At 47.9% G+C, this 20,637-nt stretch overlaps 1 protein-coding gene across 1 annotated transcript in view; it reads right to left on the minus strand.

The window, feature by feature from the left end:
- Nucleotides 1-5,753: 5,753 nt before the first annotated feature.
- Nucleotides 5,754-20,637, minus strand: part of LOC143942625 (toll-like receptor 2 type-1) — a 20,178-nt gene continuing 5,294 nt past the window's right edge. The window contains 3 exon segments of the mRNA XM_077463987.1: nucleotides 5,754-11,319; nucleotides 11,322-11,369; nucleotides 11,372-11,525. Coding sequence (XP_077320113.1) covers nucleotides 9,083-11,319; nucleotides 11,322-11,369; nucleotides 11,372-11,498 — 2,412 coding nt within the window. The 5' untranslated portion in view covers nucleotides 11,499-11,525 and the 3' untranslated portion in view covers nucleotides 5,754-9,082.

Genomic DNA, 20,637 nt, shown 5'->3' on the forward strand with positions numbered 1-20,637 from the left:
GGGGGGGGTCAGTAACCTGGGAGTCGAACTGCTCTCGGACTCTACCTAGTCCAGCCCAGGTAAAAGACAGTTCCAAGTAGAAACCTTGTAAAGCTCAGGCCCTCGGGGGAGGGAAGGGGGAGCAAACCCTATGTGGGGAAAAAAAAAGTGAGAGTGAGCACTCCGGGGAGAGCAAAAAAGAAAAAAGGAGGAAACCGGGTCAAAAATAAACTGCAGGGAGTTCCACCGGCGGGGGAATCCGTGTCATTTGTGCGTAGGCGGTCTGCGATCCGGATCCGGTCCTCTGTGTCTCTTGGCCGAGGGAACCTTCTGCCAGAGCACCGGCGGAGGTGGCGGGGAGGCTATCAAGTCCCAGGCCGGGAGTTTAGGGACAGGTATGCCCAGGGTGTCACAAAATGAGTCGAGGTCCTCCGGAAAGCGAAGGGAGGCCGATTTCCCCTGATGTCTGGCCGTGAGGCAGAAGGGGAAACCCCATCTGTAGGGCATGTTCCTGTCTTGCAAAGTGCGGAGGAGAGGCTGCAGCATCCGACGTTTTTGGAGGGTTATCCAGGAGAGGTCCGGGTACACCTGGATCGGGGCATTGTCAAACATGAGGTTGCGAATTGATCGGGATTTAGTCATAATGTCTTCCTTGAGGGGGAAGGAGTGTATCCTACAAACAACATCTCTTGGTTTGGAAGCAGGGCCTTTAGGACGTAGGGCCCGGTGTGCTCTGTCCATCTCAATATGTTTGGCCGGGTCCTCTCCCAGCATTTCGTTAAATAGCGTTTGCAGGGAAGTCTGTAGGTCCTCGGGTCCATCCGTCTCCGGGAGGCCCCGAACACGAATGTTGTTCCTGCGACCCCTATTATCGAGGTCCTCTACGTGGCGCTGCATGTCCCGCAGGAGGAGGCGGTGATCCGAGTTCTCCAGTTGGGTGCGGTGTACAGCCATTTTAGTCTCCTGAATCTCTTCCTCCGCCATCTCGACCCTTTCAGCTAGGTGTTTAAGGCCGGCATGCAGGGTCTGGATTTCAGCTCGGCAGGTGGCTTTCACGTCCGCCACCAGTTGTTTAAAGTCATCCTTAGTTGGGATAGCGGTCAGATATGCGTGCCAGGGGGGGTGTCCATCCCCATGTCGCTCCGTGGGGAAGCGGGGACTCGAGGGACGTTGGGGGGGACGGTGGGCGGAGCCTCCCTGCGGGGGTCCCGAGGCCGTGGAGGGGGGCCAGGGGGACAAGGGGTGTCCGTGATCCGGCCAGGATGTGGCATGGGGAGAGAGAGTCATAGGGTCCGGAGAGGCCCCTTGGGACCGTGGGGAGCGGGGATGGGCTACCTGGGCATAAGAAAGGCGGCCGGCGTCCTGGCCTCTGACTGCGCTGGATTCCCGGGAGCGGGGCTGCCTCTGGGCCTTGGGGGGAGCGAGTGGCCTCAAGGCATCTTGGGCCCCCACTTCAGAGAGGGGGGGAGCTGCTGCTACCGCTCGGCTGGGGAGGCCATGGGGGTCTCCTGTAGCGCCTGAAGAAATGGGGGTAGGGGACCCTCTCATCTCTGGGTCCGACGCCGTCCGTAACAGACGGGGAAATGTTTCTGAGCATTGCGTGGAGGGCAGGTGGGGCTGCAGAATGGCCGTGTAAGTCCCTGGAGAGGTGGGGGAGGAGGCGTGGGGGGGAGGCTGTTCACTCACCCCTTGTGCTGATGCAGCTAGCAAAGGCTCCTGATGGGCCCTCCGGCCTTCCCAGGATCCCGTGTGGCCAGGAAGGTAAAGAGGCTCCGTGTGCCTGCGCTGGGCCTCCAGGCTTGCAGGCTCCACGCCGTCCATGCGGCCTAGGCCGGATCGCGGCCCGCGCACCCCCGCGGCCTGGCTGCGGCCGGAATCACACGGGGGGTGTCCCAGATCTTCCATCTCCCAGAGGGGGTCCACGGCAGACGGGTGCGGGTGCACCGCTCGGCTTTCGCTCGTCAGCGGCGGCGGCGGTGGGAAGGTCCCGCGGCAACGCGGTCGGGTCGTCCGGCGCCATCTTGCGACCTTCGCCCGGCGGGAGCACGGGCGGCTGAAAGTATGATTTCAGGGAGGATGACGGACCCGGGGGTGGCTGGGATGATCCCCGGGCAGACGAGGACCTGGTGGCTCGCGATCTCCCCATCGAGCGGTGCTGTAAAACCCCCGAAATAGGCCGTTGTAGCGCTGGGCTGGAGGAGAGCTCTCACTCACAGCGTCCTTCCAGCTCGGCTTCCGGTCACGCCCCCCGACTATTGTTTATAGTTTTTATTGTTTTACCTCTATGCAACATATTGCCAATATTTTTATGTGGTTGTCATGTTGGCATAACGCATTTCCAATTTCTTTGCCCTTACCCAACATGTAGCATGTGGTTTCATGCGGCCGCCATGTTGGTATGACGTGTTTCCGGTTTTCCTCCTCTCAGTCCAAAACGAGGCTTGGTTTTATTGTTATGTATGTTAACGTGATGCATCAGCGCGTCGCCCATACCCCAGATGACGTCATATATGACGAAACGGACGTAGGGTGGTCTCGATGTGTTGACGCCATCACGTGACTTTTGGGCGCTCGTTTTGCCAGCCGGCATTTAACGCTATTTTTAGGATTCTGCTTGTGAGTATGTTTTTATGATGTAATAAAAAGCTCTTTATACGGATTTACACTATGGGAGTTTTTATCTATATCTTATGAGTGATCCCAACATTGGAATTCGTGTGGAAAGATGTGATGCTGTCCTGATTTGACGGTTTCCTGAGATTCTTTATCATATATGCCCAGATTTCTTTAGGATTTGGTAAGCGCGCATTTTAACTGTTAACCAGCACCGTGGTGGTGAAGGAAGCCTATACTCTGCACCGAGTCTAACTGGAGAAATATTTCCAACTGATGGACTGTTGCACTTAATTTCTCATTCATCCAAGAACGCTTTATTGGGCACGTGTGTCTGTGTTTTTAAATTGTTGCTTGCACATTTCTATTTTCGAGCACTTTATAAAGTAATTTATTGTATGAATTTATCTAGGTTTGGATTTAATTTTTTATTTCAATTAATTTTCTATTTATTTATTTGAACTAAATTGTTTATATTGTATATGCACTGACGGTGTATATGTATCACGATTGATTTTATATATTTTTTTGGTTCACCTTTTTTTCTTTTTTTTCAGTCTTAGTAGATGATGGTTGAGTTTCACTGGGGTCTATTATATGGGAGAGCGCGGTTATAATTTTTTGTCTTTTAGGCTTTGTGGGTGTGTATCACACCAGATTAATCGCTGCTTTTGGGTATTTAGATTAACTTTGTGGGTTTTTTTTTATAGATTAGCGCAGTATTTTCCCTTCTTTCCACTCCAGAATATAGCCTTTGTTTGTAAAAAGGCCAACAGATACAAACCACAGCAAAATAAAAAATAAAAAAATGGGACAGACGAGTTGACGCGTTTCACACTTAACAGTGCTTAGTCTAATTATATATATATATATATATATATATATATATAAACAAACACACACACACACACACACACACACACACACGTTATGATCACAAAATGTAAAAAAGAGAGAAATGTCGCCTACACACGTTCGGAATTTCCGCCAGCAAAAGACCGATGAGAGCTTTTTGGTCGGAAAATGCAACGGTGTGTACGCTCCGTCGGAATTTTGCTGGCCGAATTTCCGCCAGCAAAAGATTGAGAGCAGGTTCTCAATTTTTCCGACAGAAAATTCCATTCGGGCGTATGCAATTCTGGCGCGCAAAAACTCACGCATGCTCAGATTCAGCTACGAGATGGAGGCTTATTGGCTACTGGGGATTGAACTTCCCTTTTTCTAGTCCCTGTCGTACGTCGCCGCGTTCTTGACGGTCGGAATTTGGTGCGACTGTGTGTAGGCAAGGCAACTTGAGCAAAATCCCCTCGGGAAAAATCATCAGAGCTTTTTCCGACCAACATTCCGATCGTGTGCATGCGGCAAAAGACTTGTTTATTCCCGAGCGTCCAATTACGCCTGCGTTCCACCATTTACCCAAGGTCCACAAGGGGTTAAACCCCCTTGTTGGTTGACCTATTGTCGCAGGAATTGGCTCCTGGAATGAGCGCCTTGGTGAACGGTTGGACGGTCAATTGCAACCGTTGGTTTTGTGGTCTCCTTGGGTTTCTCGGCGACACCAAACAATTGCTTAAACTAAAAAGGTATACAATGGAGAGACAATTACAGGTGGATCCCCGGTGAAGGGACCAGCCTATATTCTATCATTCCACATGTTCTAGGTATACAGGCAGTTGTCTTCTTCTTAAAAGAACCTGGGAAATTCTCACTGGTACTTCAGGAGTTTATTTTACCGTCTTTAGAGTTTCTGTTAACACATCATTTTTTTATACTTGACGGGGGGGGGGCCCCATTATCTCCAGAGATGCGGCACCTCTATGGGTGGCAAAATTTTCGCCCTCACTGGCCAACCTATACATGGGTTGGTGGGAAAAGAGCCTCATCTTTGGACATGATAGCCACCCCGCCGGTTGGATACGTAGATGACATACCGTTTATCACATCGGACGTTAATGTTTCATTAGAAAATGTTCTCTCTTATTCAAACAACTCCCTTAATCTAAAGTTCACTGGGGACCTCTGAGAGGTGCCCTATTGAATTTTTGGATGTGAAATTGTCTGGTATCAATGGTGAGGTGACAACGGGTATATACAGGAAATCCCCAGCCGGAAAGGCTCTGTTAAGAGCAGATTCTGCCCATCCGAGACGCACCATCAGGGGTGTACCGTTTGGCCAGTTCTTGAGACTAAAGTGACTATGTAGCACGCCGGAAACCTTTCAAAAAGAGGCCATGGATATGAGCCAAAGGTTCAAGGATAGAGGCTACCCAGAGAAAGTCATTTTTAGGGCCCTCTCTGCACCCAACAAAGGTCCCTAGAAGCACCTTTACTGGAGGAGAATAAAGATAAAAATCACGCCGACAACCAGAAAATTTCCATTTCTATGGGCAACGTTTATTATATATATATATATATATATATATATATATATATATATATATATATATATATATATATATATATATATATATATATAACACACAGTTGGTGTTAGACAGTACTTATTCATTCATTTTGGCTTTGGCACACTTAAAGTGGTTGTAAACCCTTACAAACCACTAGATTAAGGCTTACCTGTAGGTCCAAGAAATATCTCCTAAATCTACACGGTTTAGGAGATATTTACAAAAAAGGCAGGCCGTAGACAGCGGCGTGCAGGCGCACTGAGCAGGCCGCAGATCACTACGATATGCCGCATGTGTCGGCTCCCGTGCGCATGCGTTGGAGTGACGTCATCGTGGCTCTGGCGAATCACAGCGCCGGAGCAGCGAGACCCGGAAGTCACTCCTGGATACATGGCAGCGACGAAGATGAAGACGGAGGAATGCTTTGGGGGCTTCCCTCTCATACTAGCTCATTATGCCTTTGCCTTGCAGGTTGCATTTTTTTTTTTTATAGCCTTTACTTCCTCTATAAGCATGTTTTAGCACAGAATATATATATATATATATATATATATATATATATATATATATATATATATATATATATATATATATTTTTTTTTTTTTTTCCCCCATTGTTAATAATAAATCTGTGTTACTAATATACAGTCACTTATTGCATTGAAATGTTTAATTTTTATCACATTTTTATTCACCAACTATTCAGATATTTACAGCTCATTGAAATAATTTAAACAAAATAAGTTATTTAAACACTTTGTTAGTTGGTTTAAATTTAATTTAAAACATAAAAGCATTTGCTTCAGCTTTACACTGAATTCACACACGTTGAACACGATTGTTAATCGAGGGTTTCTTTCAGTTGAAGATCTAATGGAGTAATTAACCACACATGGAGTCACATATGGGGGGGGGGGGAAGAGAAGAGAGACACAGAGAGAGACACACAGAGAGAGACACACAGAGAGAGACACACAGAGAGAGACACACAGAGAGAGACACACAGAGAGAGACACACAGAGAGACACACAGAGAGACACACAGAGACAGAGAGACACACACAGAGAGACAGAGAGACACAGAGACACACGCAGAGAGACAGAGAGACACAGAGACACACACAGAGAGACAGAACTGTAGCTACGACTAAGCACTGTTAAGTGTGAAACGCGTCAGCTCGGTTTGTCCCATTTTTGTTTCTGTGGCTTGTATCTGTTGGACTTTTTACATACAAAGTCTATATTTTCCGGAGTGCGGCTGTCCAGAACTTCTTTTGCCTCATGTTGCTATATTCTTAGCCGTCACCTGGTGGTCCAGTTCCCGAGGAGAGTTCTAGACCCACATTTCCACCTGGAGCGGTGATCCCCTTCCCCTATTCATCACTGAGCTGTACAGGGCTGGTGCTAGACTATTTCGCACCCTGGCCAAGACCAGCTAGTTACACCCTTCCCCCCCCCGCCACCCAAAAAAAAATAAAAGATGCAAATACAGCCCGCACGTCATTGGCTGAATACCGCTTCTTCAGGGATTGGCTGAAGTTTGCAGGAAACGGATCCACTCCAGCTAACATCATCCGATCCTGCTGAGATATGCAGAACGTTGGCGCATTGTGTAGGGAACAGGGCACCCATCATAAATTTTCTCCCCTCCCCCCCGCGTTCCCACACAGAGTTTACCCTTTTCATTAGGGTCGCCAAAGTCCTACCATTATATCGGGGTCCCTAGAGCCCCCCCTTACATCAGGGTCCCTAGAGCACCCCCTTACATCAGGGTCCCTAGAGCCCAGTCTTTCAGTAGGTTCCCCAAAGTTTTAAAGGAAGAGAAGAGTGGGGTAAGGAGAGTGGAGCGGTTTAAGAGAATAGTTGGGGTAGTGGAAGGGGAGGACAGAGCATTGTGAAGACCCAAGCTTACATCAGGATCCATTCCTTCTCATTGCTGCAGTTGGCTACAGGACATGTGGAAGCTAGAAGGCTGGGCACTGAGACAGGATAGGATTGAAGGAGAAATTTCCTCCTTCTCTGAATGCCAGGGCCTGGGGGAGGTGCAAGCATGTGATTGGTTGCTAGAACATGGGCGGTTCTAGCAACCAAACGCCAGCGCTGAGAACAGCAGGCAGCCGCCATACATTCGGGGAGCGTTCTGAATTTGGGATGCCAACTGGGTATTGGGCCAAACCGTGCCCCATTGTTGGTGTCACTGGGCCTTCATTTTTGGTGTCATTTGGAGGAATTGTGCCCCATCATTGGCGTCATTGGGCCCAATTGTTGTCATTGGGAGGACCTGTGCCCCATCATTGGCATCATTGGGCCCCATTGTTGTGGTCATTGAGAGGAATTGTGCCCCATCATTGGTGTCATTGGGCCCCCATTGTTGGTGTCATTGGGAGGACCTGTGCCCTATCATTGGCGTCATTGGGAGGACTTGTGCCCTATCATTGGTGTCATTGGGCCCCATTGTTATGGTCATTGAGAGGAATTGTGCCCCATCATTGGTGTCATTGTGCCCCCATTGTTAGTGTCATTGGGAGGAATTGTGCCCCATCATTGGTGTCATTGGGCCCCATTGTTGGTGTAATTTGGAGGAATTGTGCCCTTCACTGGAATCAGTGAATAAAATAGCACCCTAGGGGCCGGATCATAACAAGTAAAGGGCCGTATCTGGTCCCTGGCCTGCAGTTTGGAGACCACTGATCTAGCCCTTTCTTCCCCAGCCTGACTGTCCCTGGCCCCGCCACTTATTGGATTTTAGTCCTTTCAATCCTGGAGGCTCAGCCTCACATGGAGGCGTCGCCTATTTAAATGCAGCCTGCCTAGGATCGCCCACTCCTCTAGACCGACGCCCACCTTTCAAGACATTTTGATCTTTTCATAACCCCTCCCACTGCTTGCATCACTGATGAGTTCTTTTAAAGAGGAGTACGGAGGCCGGGTGCTGTGGTGTTTTCAGGAAGCTATGTATAAGGTCTAATGCATAAGGTATATGCAATTAATAGTTTTGGATTTAAAACTGTTATGGGGGGGGGGGGGGGGGGGCGCGCAAGTACAGACGGAAATGTAGTCTTTTTGAAGAAGCATGGACACATTTTATAAACTTCACCGTTTAAAAAAACAAAAACAGATCTACAAACTCTGTAACAGCAAATGTACAAATAAAATGAACTATATGGACAGATTTCTATACAATATCTACAGAATAAGTTAATGTGACAACCATCGAGACCTTCATGACAGCGCTGGGTACCCAACATTCTATTACATATTCTATAGAAATTGGCCAAAATTCGAGACATTGAAAAGAGGACAGGAAATTGGATCAATCAGCCAAACAGGAACCCACTCTATCCTAAACCAATAACCATTCTAGATACAATAAAAAAAAATGAATTCAACTCTGGTCTTGACCACAGTCTGGGTCAGGGTTCTCCAAACAGCCAGTTTACTGTCCTTCAGACTTTAGGGGGGGGCAGAATGTGGCCATTGTGAGTCGAAAATGGCCCGTCAGTAGAAGAGAACAATGCCCAATTTTTGGAGTCAGGGGGAAAAATTTTGTCCCACTATTGGGCCCCATCGTTCTTCTCCTTGGGAGAAATGGTTTCCCGTCATTGGGAGAAATTGTGCCTCATCTTTGGTGGTTGTATCCCATTATCGGTGCCCTTGGGCCCCATTATTGATGGTATTGGGAGAAACTGTGCCCTATATTTGGTGTCAGAGGGAGGAATTGTGTCCCATTATTGGTTGCATTGGAAGGAATTATGTCACATTGTAGTCATTGGGCCCCATTGTTAACGCGATTGGGAGACATTGTGTCCCATCATTGGTGTCAGTGAAGAGAATGCCCATTCTTGGTATCTGTGGATGAAATAGTGCCCCACTAACAAAAAAGGCCACATCTGGACTTTAGGATGAAGTTTGGAGATCACTGGTCTGGGTGTTTGTGGCTAAAAGAGCTTTTACAGCAAGTTTAAAGGGGCAAGCTTGCCTCCATGAAGTAATATTTACAATATAGACATCATTAAGGACAATAAAAGGTTCTTAAAATATTAGAATAGGGCTTCTAAGGCTGCCCTACAATAGCAGTTATATTCACTATAAATAAGTCAAGCTATCTTGCCCCATAATACTTGAACTGTCCTTTCCCAAGATGTTCTTAAGCTGGACCCAAAAGAAGGGTTGTCTGCTGTCCTCCTTGGGCCACTCCAAGTAGGTTTTGGTCCGAAGCAATTTCCGTAACCTATGGAATCTTTTCGGCAGGTCCTCCATACCAACGCGGTCCTTGACCACTAGGATGACATCTGCAAACGCGTGCCCAATGGTCCTTTGGTGGGCGAAGTACAGCTCGTAGTTGCACCACTCGCTGTTGATGAAGTTGTGGGACAGTATGAAGATAACCTTTCGGCTCTGCTCAATGTTCTCTATTATGTTATCGATAATCCATTTCCCTGGTTGAAAGTCCCTCTCGTGGATGCATACTTTGTAGGCTGGGTTGGAGTTCTCCAGTTGAGGGAGAAGGACCCTTCTTACCCAATCGGCATCAAAACAGCTATAAGAGATAAAGGCGTGGTAGTCATAGTTTCTGGTCTGGGTAGCCTTCTGTGACCGATATCTACTTTTGATTATTTGACAAGTTGCTTTAATGTACCACGGTGCATTAAATTTCCAACCCAAGAGCATGCAGACAATGATGACAAAAGCGGTCACCGATGCAGATATGGCCACCACCAACCCGACATTACAATTAAGTTTTCCAGGGCGGAAATGATCAATTCTAATTCCCATTAAATTTTGGGGGTGATAGCAGTAATAATCATTGGGCCAGTCAGTAAGAACCAGGGATCCCTCCTTTAAAACGTCTGTAAAGAAGTCATAAAGGTCACACATACAGTAGTAAGGATTGTTACCCGCTGTCAAGTTTTTCAGCTGGGGTAGGTGTTTAAAGGAACCCTTATCGATAATTCCAAAAGAGTTGCCTTCCAATGCCAACACTTGAATGCTGGGACTGTTCCAGTTGTAAGGTATGAATTTGATTTTGTTATTGCTAAGATTTAGTTCCGTCAAATTCGTAGCCAGGTTAAAGTAACTCATATTCAGTTGCTCGAGCTGAGAATTGGACAGGTCTAAATATTCCACAGTTGTAGGTAGACACTGGAACACCTCGTACTGGAGCACATTGCCCCTCAAAATAAGCACTTTGATGTTAGATGTCCACACACAAAATTCATTGAGTGTCCCAAATTTGTTGGATGTTAAATCAAGGTAGGCGAGTTTTGGCCACTGAGCCGTCAACAAAGAGATGGTGTTCAGACTGCGCATTGAATTGTAGCTAACATTGAATATTTCAATATTGGGTAACACGGTGTTCTTGCACAACAGGTTGTACAGGTAGGTGGCCAAGAGACGGTTGCCCGATATATTGAGCATGACCACATTGGTCATCTGGGCCCAAGCATTGCAAGGGACTTGGTTGAAGTTCATGTTAATGACACTAAGGTTGACAACCTTGCTGAACCAGGTGAACGTCAAGTCAAATCCAAGTATATCTGGGTTGATGACATCTTGGATCACAAGGTTTTCCAAAATTAGGTTGTCAATAGCAACATCTGATATATTGAGGTTTGGAGAACGGGCAAAATCAAGAGAAAACAGGTAAAGGTTCTTTACAGAAGATATCTGGACATTCCTCAAGAGCAGGTATAGAAGATTCTCATTAAATGCCCCTTGGTAGAAGACCAGGTCACGTAGATCAATAGACGGTAGATAAGAAAATATGTCTTTGCTGTCCACATAATAGGAAAACTCAAACAAGTTTATAAAATTGAGGCTCGTGAGAGATTTATTTGTCAAATCCTTCAACATATCACTCAGCAGTGTAGCGTTCGTGTCCACAGCGATGTCAAGCCACAAATTCTTAGTGTTCAGAACGGAGAAGGCCCCAGGTTCATAATAGCCCAAGCTAGATTTGGATTTCAAAGCAAATCTATTAAGACTAGTATTTTTGATAGAAGCAAAGTCACCTTTAAAGATGCTGGAGACCAGAGGACCTCCTATAGACAAGTCCGTCAGATTCACCAGAGTGCTGAAGACGTCTCCAAGAGCGACGCGCTGGTAGAGGTTGTTGGACAAGTCAAGGATCTGCAAGTTTTTCAAACCCATCAAAGAAGAATTGGGAATTTCCGAGAGAAGGTTATTAGACAGACTCAAGTTCGTCAAAAGCAAGTTGTACTGAAATGTTCCATTTTCAATGTAGGAAATATTATTAAATCTCAGGTTAACATTCGAAGATTGGGGTATTGGATGAAGTTGTCGGGCTCTTATCTCTGAGATTCTGTATACGATACATCCAGGTACACCAGGCTCTCTGAGAGGTTTTGAGGACTTGTTCAAGATACTGTCCTTTGCAGGTCACCCTTTTTCTATCTGTGCTGATATTACAATACGCCCGGCACTGTGCCAAAGCTCCAATCAGGACCGTGAGGGTCATCAACCACCCAGTGACCTGGGACATTGTCTAGTCAAACCACAGCTTCATTTTCTGAAAAGTAAGAATACAAAACAGTTAACTGGATGCTCCAAAACTAAAATTTGACCTCATAAAAAACACTTGGTGGTGAGGTCTATGCTCCAAGCATTGTTCATTCCCCTGAGTTATGCTGCAAAGTTGCACTGGGCATGCAATAGAATTGTCTGCAGAGAGCACAAGCAGGGTTGAGTCCTACCCAAGGACAATGGAAATAACAGAGCCCGGCAACTAGCATTGTCACCACCTTAAAAATATATGTAAAACCTTAACTTTTTGTATTGGATAGAGTGCGAAAAGACAAACACCTGTTGAGTTTTTTTGTGCAGTTAGGGAGATATTCCTTTACTTTCTGTCTCTGAGACAACAGGAAAGGTGAGATTATCTCTGCGTTATCCATTCCTGTTCCCCATTGCTTTCTCTTGGTCACAATGATCACCAGGAGCAGAGGAGAGGGAGAATCTCCTCAGAGGGGACAGAAACAAAAACCCAACAGGGGATTCAACCCTTCCACACAAGTGACATTTCACTACTGAAAAATACATGTGTGTTTCACTTGTGTTTATGCGACTTCCTGTGCCGTTACTTAATACTGACCCCTAAACGCTGCCTTAATTCACACCGGCTGCCTGCACCGCGGGGCTTTACATGGCGACCCCCCCGGGGCTTCACACGGCAACCCCACCCCCCTGCACCCCTGGGCTTCACGCGGCGACCCCCCCCCCTGCACCCTCCTGGGGCTTCACGCGGCGACCCCCCGTGGCTTCACACAACGACCCCTCCCCCTGCACCCCAGGGCTTCACACGACTCCCCCCCGCCCTCCAGGGCTTCACACGACTTCCCCCCCCGCACCCCAGGCCTTCACACAACTTCCCCCCCTGCACTCCGGGGCTTCACACGACTTCCCCCCCCCCCTGCACTCCGGGGCTTCACACGACTTCCCCCCCCCCCTGCACTCCGGGGCTTCACACGAATTCCCCCCCCCCCTGCACTCCGGGGCTTCACACGAATTCCCCCCTGCACTCCAGGGCTTCACACGAATTCCCCCCCCTGCACTCCAGGGCTTCACACGAATTCCCCCCCCTGCTCTCCAGGGCTTCACACGAATTCCCCCCCCTGCTCTCCAGGGCTTCACACGAATTCCCCCCCCTGCTCTCCAGGGCTTCACACTAATTCCCCCCCTGCTCTCCAGGGCTTCACACTAATTCCCCCCCTGCTCTCCAGGGCTTCACACGAATTCCCCCCCCTGCTCTCCAGGGCTTCACACGAATTCCCCCCCCTGCACTCCAGGGCTTCACACGAATTCCCCCCCCTGCACTCCAGGGCTTCACACGAATTCCCCCCCCTGCACTCCAGGGCTTCACACGACTTCCCCCCCCCCCCTGCACTCCAGGGCTTCACACGAATTCCCCCCCCCCTGCACTCCAGGGCTTCACACGACTTCCCCCCCCCCTGCACTCCAGGGCTTCACACGACTTCCCCCCCCCCTGCACTCCAGGGCTTCACACGACTTCCCCCCCCTGCACTCCAGGGCTTCACACGACTTCCCCCCCCCGTACTCCAGGGCTTCACACGACTTCCCCCCCCCCTGCACTCCAGGGCTTCACACGACTTCACCCCCCCTGCACTCCAGGGCTTCACACGACTTCACCCCCCCCCTGCACTCCAGGGCTTCACACGACTTCCCCCCCCTGCACTCCAGGGCTTCACACGACTTCCCCCCCTGCACCCCAGGGCTTCACACGACTTCCCCCCCCTCCACCCCAGGGCTTCACACGACAACCCCCCCTGCACCCTGGGGCTTAAATAGGCTCCTGGGCAGGAAAAGAGAAGAGAAGTGGGAGGTGCGCTGTGCTCTCGCTCTTTACAAAACATGATATACTTACCTCCTCTGTGCAGTTGGTTTTGCACAGAGCAGCTCCGATCCTCCTCTGCTCTCCTGACCCCTCCACCCTGTTGAGTGCCCCCATAGCCAGCAGATATCTATGGGGGCACCCGAGCCGAGTCACAGCTCCATGTTTCCATTCAGATAAGAATCCCTGACCCAGCCCAACCCCCTCTCTACCCCAATTGGCTAACTGACTGACAGTCCCCTCCCCCTACTATGTAGATATTACAATAAAGTATACAATGCTGAGCTCCCGTCTTCACCACAGTTACTCAATATAAATGTAATTGCATTGCAATGGCACCCTCCCTCTGAATGCCAGCCACGTGACCCACGTGAAAACAAACACATTTTTCGGCAGTGCACATGTCTAGCGTTTAACCCCTTGCATTACTAGCGAGTGGAAATTTTGTTTAACCTCCTCACTTCCTCATATATTTGTACAAAGCTGCAAGAGTGGCCATTCATCATTAACCCCTTACATTACTGGCTAGTGGGCCCTTCATTTCCCCAAGGGGCTAACAATTTGTAAAAAGCTGCATTAGTGGCCAGTCACACAGTGTTAAGCCCAGTTTTGGGTAGTTATTACAGCGTAAACTGGCACCAATACTAGGGGTTATTACTGCGTAAACTGGCACCAATACTAGGGGTTATTACTGCGTAAACTGGCACCAATACTAGGGGTTATTACTGCGTAAACTGGCACCAATAGTAGGCTTTATTACAGCGTAAACTGGCACCAATAGTAGGCTTTATTACTGCGTAAACTGGCACCAATACTAGGGGTTATTACATCGTAAACTGGCACCAATACTAGGGGTTATTACATCGTAAACTGGCACCAATACTAGGGGTTATTACATCGTAAACTGGCACCAATACTAGGGGTTATTACATCGTAAACTGGCACCAATACTAGGGGTTATTACTGCCTAAACTGGCACCAATACTAGGGGTTATTACTGCCTAAACTGGCACCAATACTAGGGGTTATTACTGCCTAAACTGGCACCAATACTAGGGGTTATTACTGCGTAAACTGGCACCAATACTAGGCTTTATTACAGCGTAAACTGGCACCAATAGTAGGCTTTATTACTGCGTAAACTGGCACCAATACTAGGGGTTAATACTGCGTAAACTGGCACCAATACTAGGGGTTATTACTGCGTAAACTGGCACCAATACTAGGCTTTATTACAGCGTAAACTGGCACCAATAGTAGGCTTTATTACTGCGTAAACTGGCACCAATACTAGGGGTTAATACTGCGTAAACTGGCACCAATACTAGGGGTTAATACTGCGTAAACTGGCACCAATACTAGGGGTTATTACTGCGTAAACTGGCACCAATACTAGGCTTTATTACAGCGTAAACTGGCTCAATACTAGGGGTTGTTACTGCGTAAACTGGCACCAATACTAGGGGTTATTACTGCGACTGCGTAAACTGGCACCAATACTAGGGGTTATTACTGCGTAAACTGGCACCAATACTAGGGGTTATTACTGCGTAAACTGGCACCAATACTAGGGGTTATTACTGCGTAAACTGGCACCAATACTAGGGGTTATTACTGCGTAAACTGGCACCAATACTAGGGGTTGTTACATCGTAAACTGGCACCAATACTAGGGGTTGTTACATCGTAAACTGGCACCAATACTAGGGGTTATTACTGCCTAAACTGGCACCAATACTAGGGGTTATTACTGCCTAAACTGGCACCAATACTAGGGGTTATTACTGCGTAAACTGGCACCAATACTAGGGGTTATTACTGCGTAAACTGGCACCAATACTAGGCTTTATTACAGCGTAAACTGGCACCAATAGTAGGCTTTATTACTGCGTAAACTGGCACCAATACTAGGGGTTAATACTGCGTAAACTGGCACCAATACTAGGGGTTATTACTGCGTAAACTGGCACCAATACTAGGCTTTATTACAGCGTAAACTGGCACCAATAGTAGGCTTTATTACTGCGTAAACTGGCACCAATACTAGGGGTTAATACTGCGTAAACTGGCACCAATACTAGGGGTTATTACTGCGTAAACTGGCACCAATACTAGGCTTTATTACAGCGTAAACTGGCTCAATACTAGGGGTTGTTACTGCGTAAACTGGCACCAATACTAGGGGTTATTACTGCGTAAACTGGCACCAATACTAGGGGTTATTACTGCGTAAACTGGCACCAATACTAGGGGTTATTACTGCGTAAACTGGCACCAATACTAGGGGTTATTACTGCGTAAACTGGCACCAATACTAGGGGTTGTTACTGCGTAAACAGGCACCAATACTAGGCTTTATTGCAGTGTAAACTACACAGTAATAACCCCTAGTATTGGTGTCAGTTTACTAGGCTTTATTGCAGTATAAACTGACACCAATACTAGGGGTTATTACTGCGTAAACTGGCACCAATACTAGGGGTTATTGCAGTATAAACTGACAACAATACTAGGGGTTATTACTGCGTAAACTGGCACCAATACTAGGGGTTATTGCAGTATAAACTGACAACAATACTAGGGTTGTTACTGCGTAAACTGGCATAAATACTAGGAGCAATTACTGCGTAAACCGCTTGCCGAAATTAGGTTTTAACCGACTGCTGCCCGTGTAATGTCAAATTACGTGATTGACTTTAAGCAGTAATATCTGAATGATGGGTGCAGTTACAGACATCATTCAAATATCTTCTTTTAGCTTCAGCGATTCCCTACACCATAAAGAACGATCATAGCAGCTGTTCAGCCACTTGATCATTCTTACAGATGGCGGGAGGGGACATCTCCCGCGCTTCTACCAACTCACCCCTGCGATCGGTGAGTCGGAGAAGGGATCCACTGCTGCCGGATGTTGACGATAGAGATTTCCGTTGAGCCAGATTGTCCCCGGTGCATCTATGGTTGTTCAGAGGCCGGGCGCGATGTTATGACATCACACCTGGCCCCTGCGTTTGAACAAAACAAGGGCGCCGCTTCGGCCGGGAAGCTAAGATTTTTGTTTTGTTTTTACTTCAGGCTTCCCAGCCTAGGCGGTGAGATGATATGGGGACTTACTGACCCCATATCTCCCTGTAAAGAGGACCTGTCATGCACTACTCCTATTACAAGCGATATTTACATTCCTTGTAATAGAAATAAAAAAAGTTATAAAATCGAAAAATAAAAGAGAACAATTCACTTTTTTTTTTTTTTAAACTGCCCCTGTCCCCATGTGCTTGCTCGTAGAAACGAGCGCATATGCAAGTTGCGGCTGCATATTAAAGCAATGTTCAAACCACACATGTGAGGTATCGCCGCGAATGTCAGGGAAAGACCATGTGTACGGGGGCTTAGGCATCTATTTACTCGACGTAACCTCATCTTTCACATTATACAAAAAAAAAAAAAAAAAAGTACAGTAAAGTAACCCTACTTGACTTTTTTTTTTTTTATTTTTTTTTTTTAAATGCATGAAACCTTCCCCTCCCCCCCCCCCCCCCCAAAAAAAAAAAATTAATTGAAAAAATTGATGCGCAAATACCATGCGAGATAAAAGGTTGCAATAAAATGTTTGGGGTTTCTGTGTAATTTTGTAGCAAAAATTTTTTTTTATTTATATTATATATATATATATATATATAAAAAAAAAAAAAAAAAAAAAAAAAAAAAAAAAAAAAAAGGTATTATAATATATATATATATATATATATATATATTTTTTTTTTTTTACATGTTGGAGAGATGTCAGAATTGGCCTCGGTAGCAGTTGGTTAAACTAAGAAAAGTTGAGAGTTTTCCTCTCTCGGGTCTGAAGCAATACCCGAGGAAGAAAGGGAAAAACTCTTGAAAAGGTATCATACTTTACTTTTGTAAGTATACCAACTGTATACATACTTTTCTTGTATGGAAAGAACCAGTTTAAAAAAAAAAAATAATGATATATATGTATAATGTGTGTTTTGTTTCAACTAGATAACAACCGAGAAGAACCATGTTCTTTGTTGTAATAACCATATAAACCAGTTATTGTCTCTTCTTTGTACTCCCATTAGACGTATCCTGCTCCCTAAGAAGCCTTCTGTAAGGGCGAAACTAGTCAAGCAAGTCTTCTGAATTTTTGAAATACAGCATCAACATCGTTTGAACTGACTTCTTTAACCCCTGATTTACTAATTTTAGGATTACACCCTTTCAGGTTATTACATGCGCTATCCTATTAGGGTACTGTTACCTCTAGGTTTCTCTGTGGCCCTCCAACTCAGTCTATTGAGTTCTTTGGCACTCTGGGCCCAGTGGTCACTGACATATAAAATGTTTTTTAGTCACTTTTCACCGATTTACGTGCTTTTAAATTCGATTTAGTCTTTTTTTCATTAATAAAAATTGTAACCCCTTTTAAGTATGCCTATAAAGTCCATTCCTTTTCACTCTCAACATGTTTGACCATCATTGCATCCAGCATTGCTTTCGTAGTTTGTAAGCGTATTTATATACAGCATCTCCCAAGAAAAGATTTACACAAATGTCAGGGATGTACTTACTTTTGTGAGATACTGAATATACTTCTTTAGTTTTTTTCAGTGGTATGATTTAGTGGTAAACATTATGAGTGTGCCCCAGTGTGGACTGTGATGCTGTATCTTATGTGCCCCCTTATATATTGTTCCTAGAGTCACCACTACCTACCCAACCCTGACCCCCGCACTCTGGGTACTACCCAACACTGGCCCCCGCACTCTGGGCACTACCCAACCCTGGCCCCCCGCACTCTGGGCACTACCCAACCCTGGCCCCCTGCACTCTGGGCACTACCCAACCCTGGCCCCCGCACTCTGGGTACTACCCAACCCTGGCCCCCGCACTCTGGGTACTACCCAACCCTGGCCCCCGCACTCTGGGCACTACCCAACCCTGGCCCCCGCTATGTGTTACCTATCCCCGGCCTCTGAACTCTGTGCGTACCCAATCATGACCCCTGCACTCTATGCTTTATACTCTTGACCCACAGCTGCATAGGTTAAACTTTGTTACATTCCTGTCTGGGTGTGGCAGCTAGTAATGTGGACACTTTATTTAAAAAAAAGACAGAATTGCAGCAGGGGATGCAGTAATTGTTGCGTATTATAGATAAAACATGTGGTGTTGGCCACCGGGTGTGTAAAAGGGTTAACCTGCTGGCATTTGGATTGTTTCCCCACAAGATGGAAAACTTCTGTTGAAGGCGAGTCGGAGGGTGTAATTGTCACAGTATGTATTCAAGGAAGACGCATGATTTATTTTCCTTCTTTTAACACAGGGGTAGTGAAGGAAAATTCAATGAGGTCCGGTAACTAAAAAAAATTTTCCGGCTGAGGTCCGAATCACAAGTCTGTGCCATGAAACATTGTACACGTCTGCTTTTCTTTTTTTTCGGTGCAAGCAGTACACTGGCACTTTTCTTATTTCCCCCGACACTCCGGTAATACTCTGTAAACGTCCCCAATAGTGTTCTCCCCTACATCAGGTGCCCCTACCAGAGTAAATCATTACATTGGGTGCTCTCATCAGAGCGCGCCCCCCCCTTACATCAGGCATCCCCAGAGCGCGCCCCCCCCTTACATCAGGCATCCCCAGAGCGCGCCCCCCCCCTTACATCAGGCATCCCCAGAGCGCGCCCCCCCCCTTACATCAGGCATCCCCAGAGCGCGCCCCCCCCTTACATCAGGCATCCCCAGAGCGCGCCCCCCCCCTTACATCAGGCATCCCCAGAGCGCGCCCCCCCCTTACATCGGGCATCCCCAGAGCGCGCCCCCCCTTACATCAGGCATCCCCAAAGCGCGCGCCCCCCCCTTACATCAGGCATCCCCAAAGCGCGCGCCCCCCCTTACATCAGGCATCCCCAAAGCGCGCGCCCCCCCTTACATCAGGCATCCCCAAAGCGCGCGCCCCCCCTTACATCAGGCATCCCCAAAGCGCGCGCCCCCCCCTTACATCAGGCATCCCCAAAGCGCGCGCCCCCCTTACATCAGGCATCCCCAAAGCGCGCGCCCCCCCTTACATCAGGCATCCCAAAGCGCGCGCCCCCCTTACATCAGGCATCCCCAGAGCGCGCCCCCCCTTACATCAGGCATCCCCAGAGCACGCCCCCCCTTACATCAGGCATCCCCAGAGCGCGCCCCCCCCTTACATCAGGTATCCCCAGAGCGCGCCCCCCCCTTACATCAGGCATCCCCAGAGCGCGCCCCCCCCCTTACATCAGGTATCCCCAGAGTGGGCCCCCCCTTACATCAGGTATCCCCAGAGCGCGCCCCCCCTTACATCAGGTATCCCCAGAGCGCGCCCCCCCTTACATCAGGTATTCCCATCAAATTGCCCCTTAACATAAAATGTGCCCATCTGCATGCCCCTTATTTCATGTTAAAGGGCACGCTGATGGGGACATTTCATGTTAAGGGGTACTCTGATGGGCACAACAAAATGTGTCCATCAGCATGCCCCTTCCCATAAAGTGTGCCCATCAGAGGGCCCTTTAACATAAAACAAGGGGCACGTTCATAGCCACATGTTACGTGGAGGGGGCACGCTCATGGCCACATGTTACCTGGAGGGGGCACGCTCATGGCCACATGTTACGTAGAGGGGGCACGCTCATGGCCACATGTTACGTAGAGGGGGCACGCTCATGGGTACATGTTACGTGGAGGGGGCACGCTCATGGCCACATGTTACGTGGAGGGGGCACGCTCATGGCCACATGTTACGTGGAGGGGGCACGCTCATGGCCACATGTTACGTGGAGGGGGCACGCTCATGGCCACATGTTACGTGGAGGGGCACGCTCATGGCCACATGTTACGTGGAGGGGGCACGCTCATGGCCACATGTTACGTGGAGGGGGCACGCTCATGGCCACATGTTACGTGGAGGGGGCACGCTCATGGCCACATGTTACGTAGAGGGGGCACGCTCATGGCCACATGTTACGTAGAGGGGGCACGCTCATGGGTACAACAAAATATGCCCATAGTGTGCACATTAGAAATAAAACAAAAAACAAAAAAAAACAAAGTGCCCCACATACATTGTTTGCAGAAGTCAGTACAATTGGCAAACTGCAGGGGACGGAAGCTGCAAGATTTATCTTGCAAGGAGTGAGAGCCAGGAGGCGCAAGCAGCAGGGTGGTGGGGCGTGCACGTGACATCACACCCCCCAACTCGCGGGCTCGGCTGGGACCTGTGGTCAGGAGCAGGGGGG

Source organism: Lithobates pipiens, unplaced genomic scaffold (assembly GCF_037356315.1).
Source record: "Lithobates pipiens isolate NorthernLeopardFrog02 unplaced genomic scaffold, aLitPip1_a1.2 Scaffold_30, whole genome shotgun sequence".
In the NCBI taxonomy this organism is placed as follows: Eukaryota; Metazoa; Chordata; class Amphibia; order Anura; family Ranidae; genus Lithobates; species Lithobates pipiens.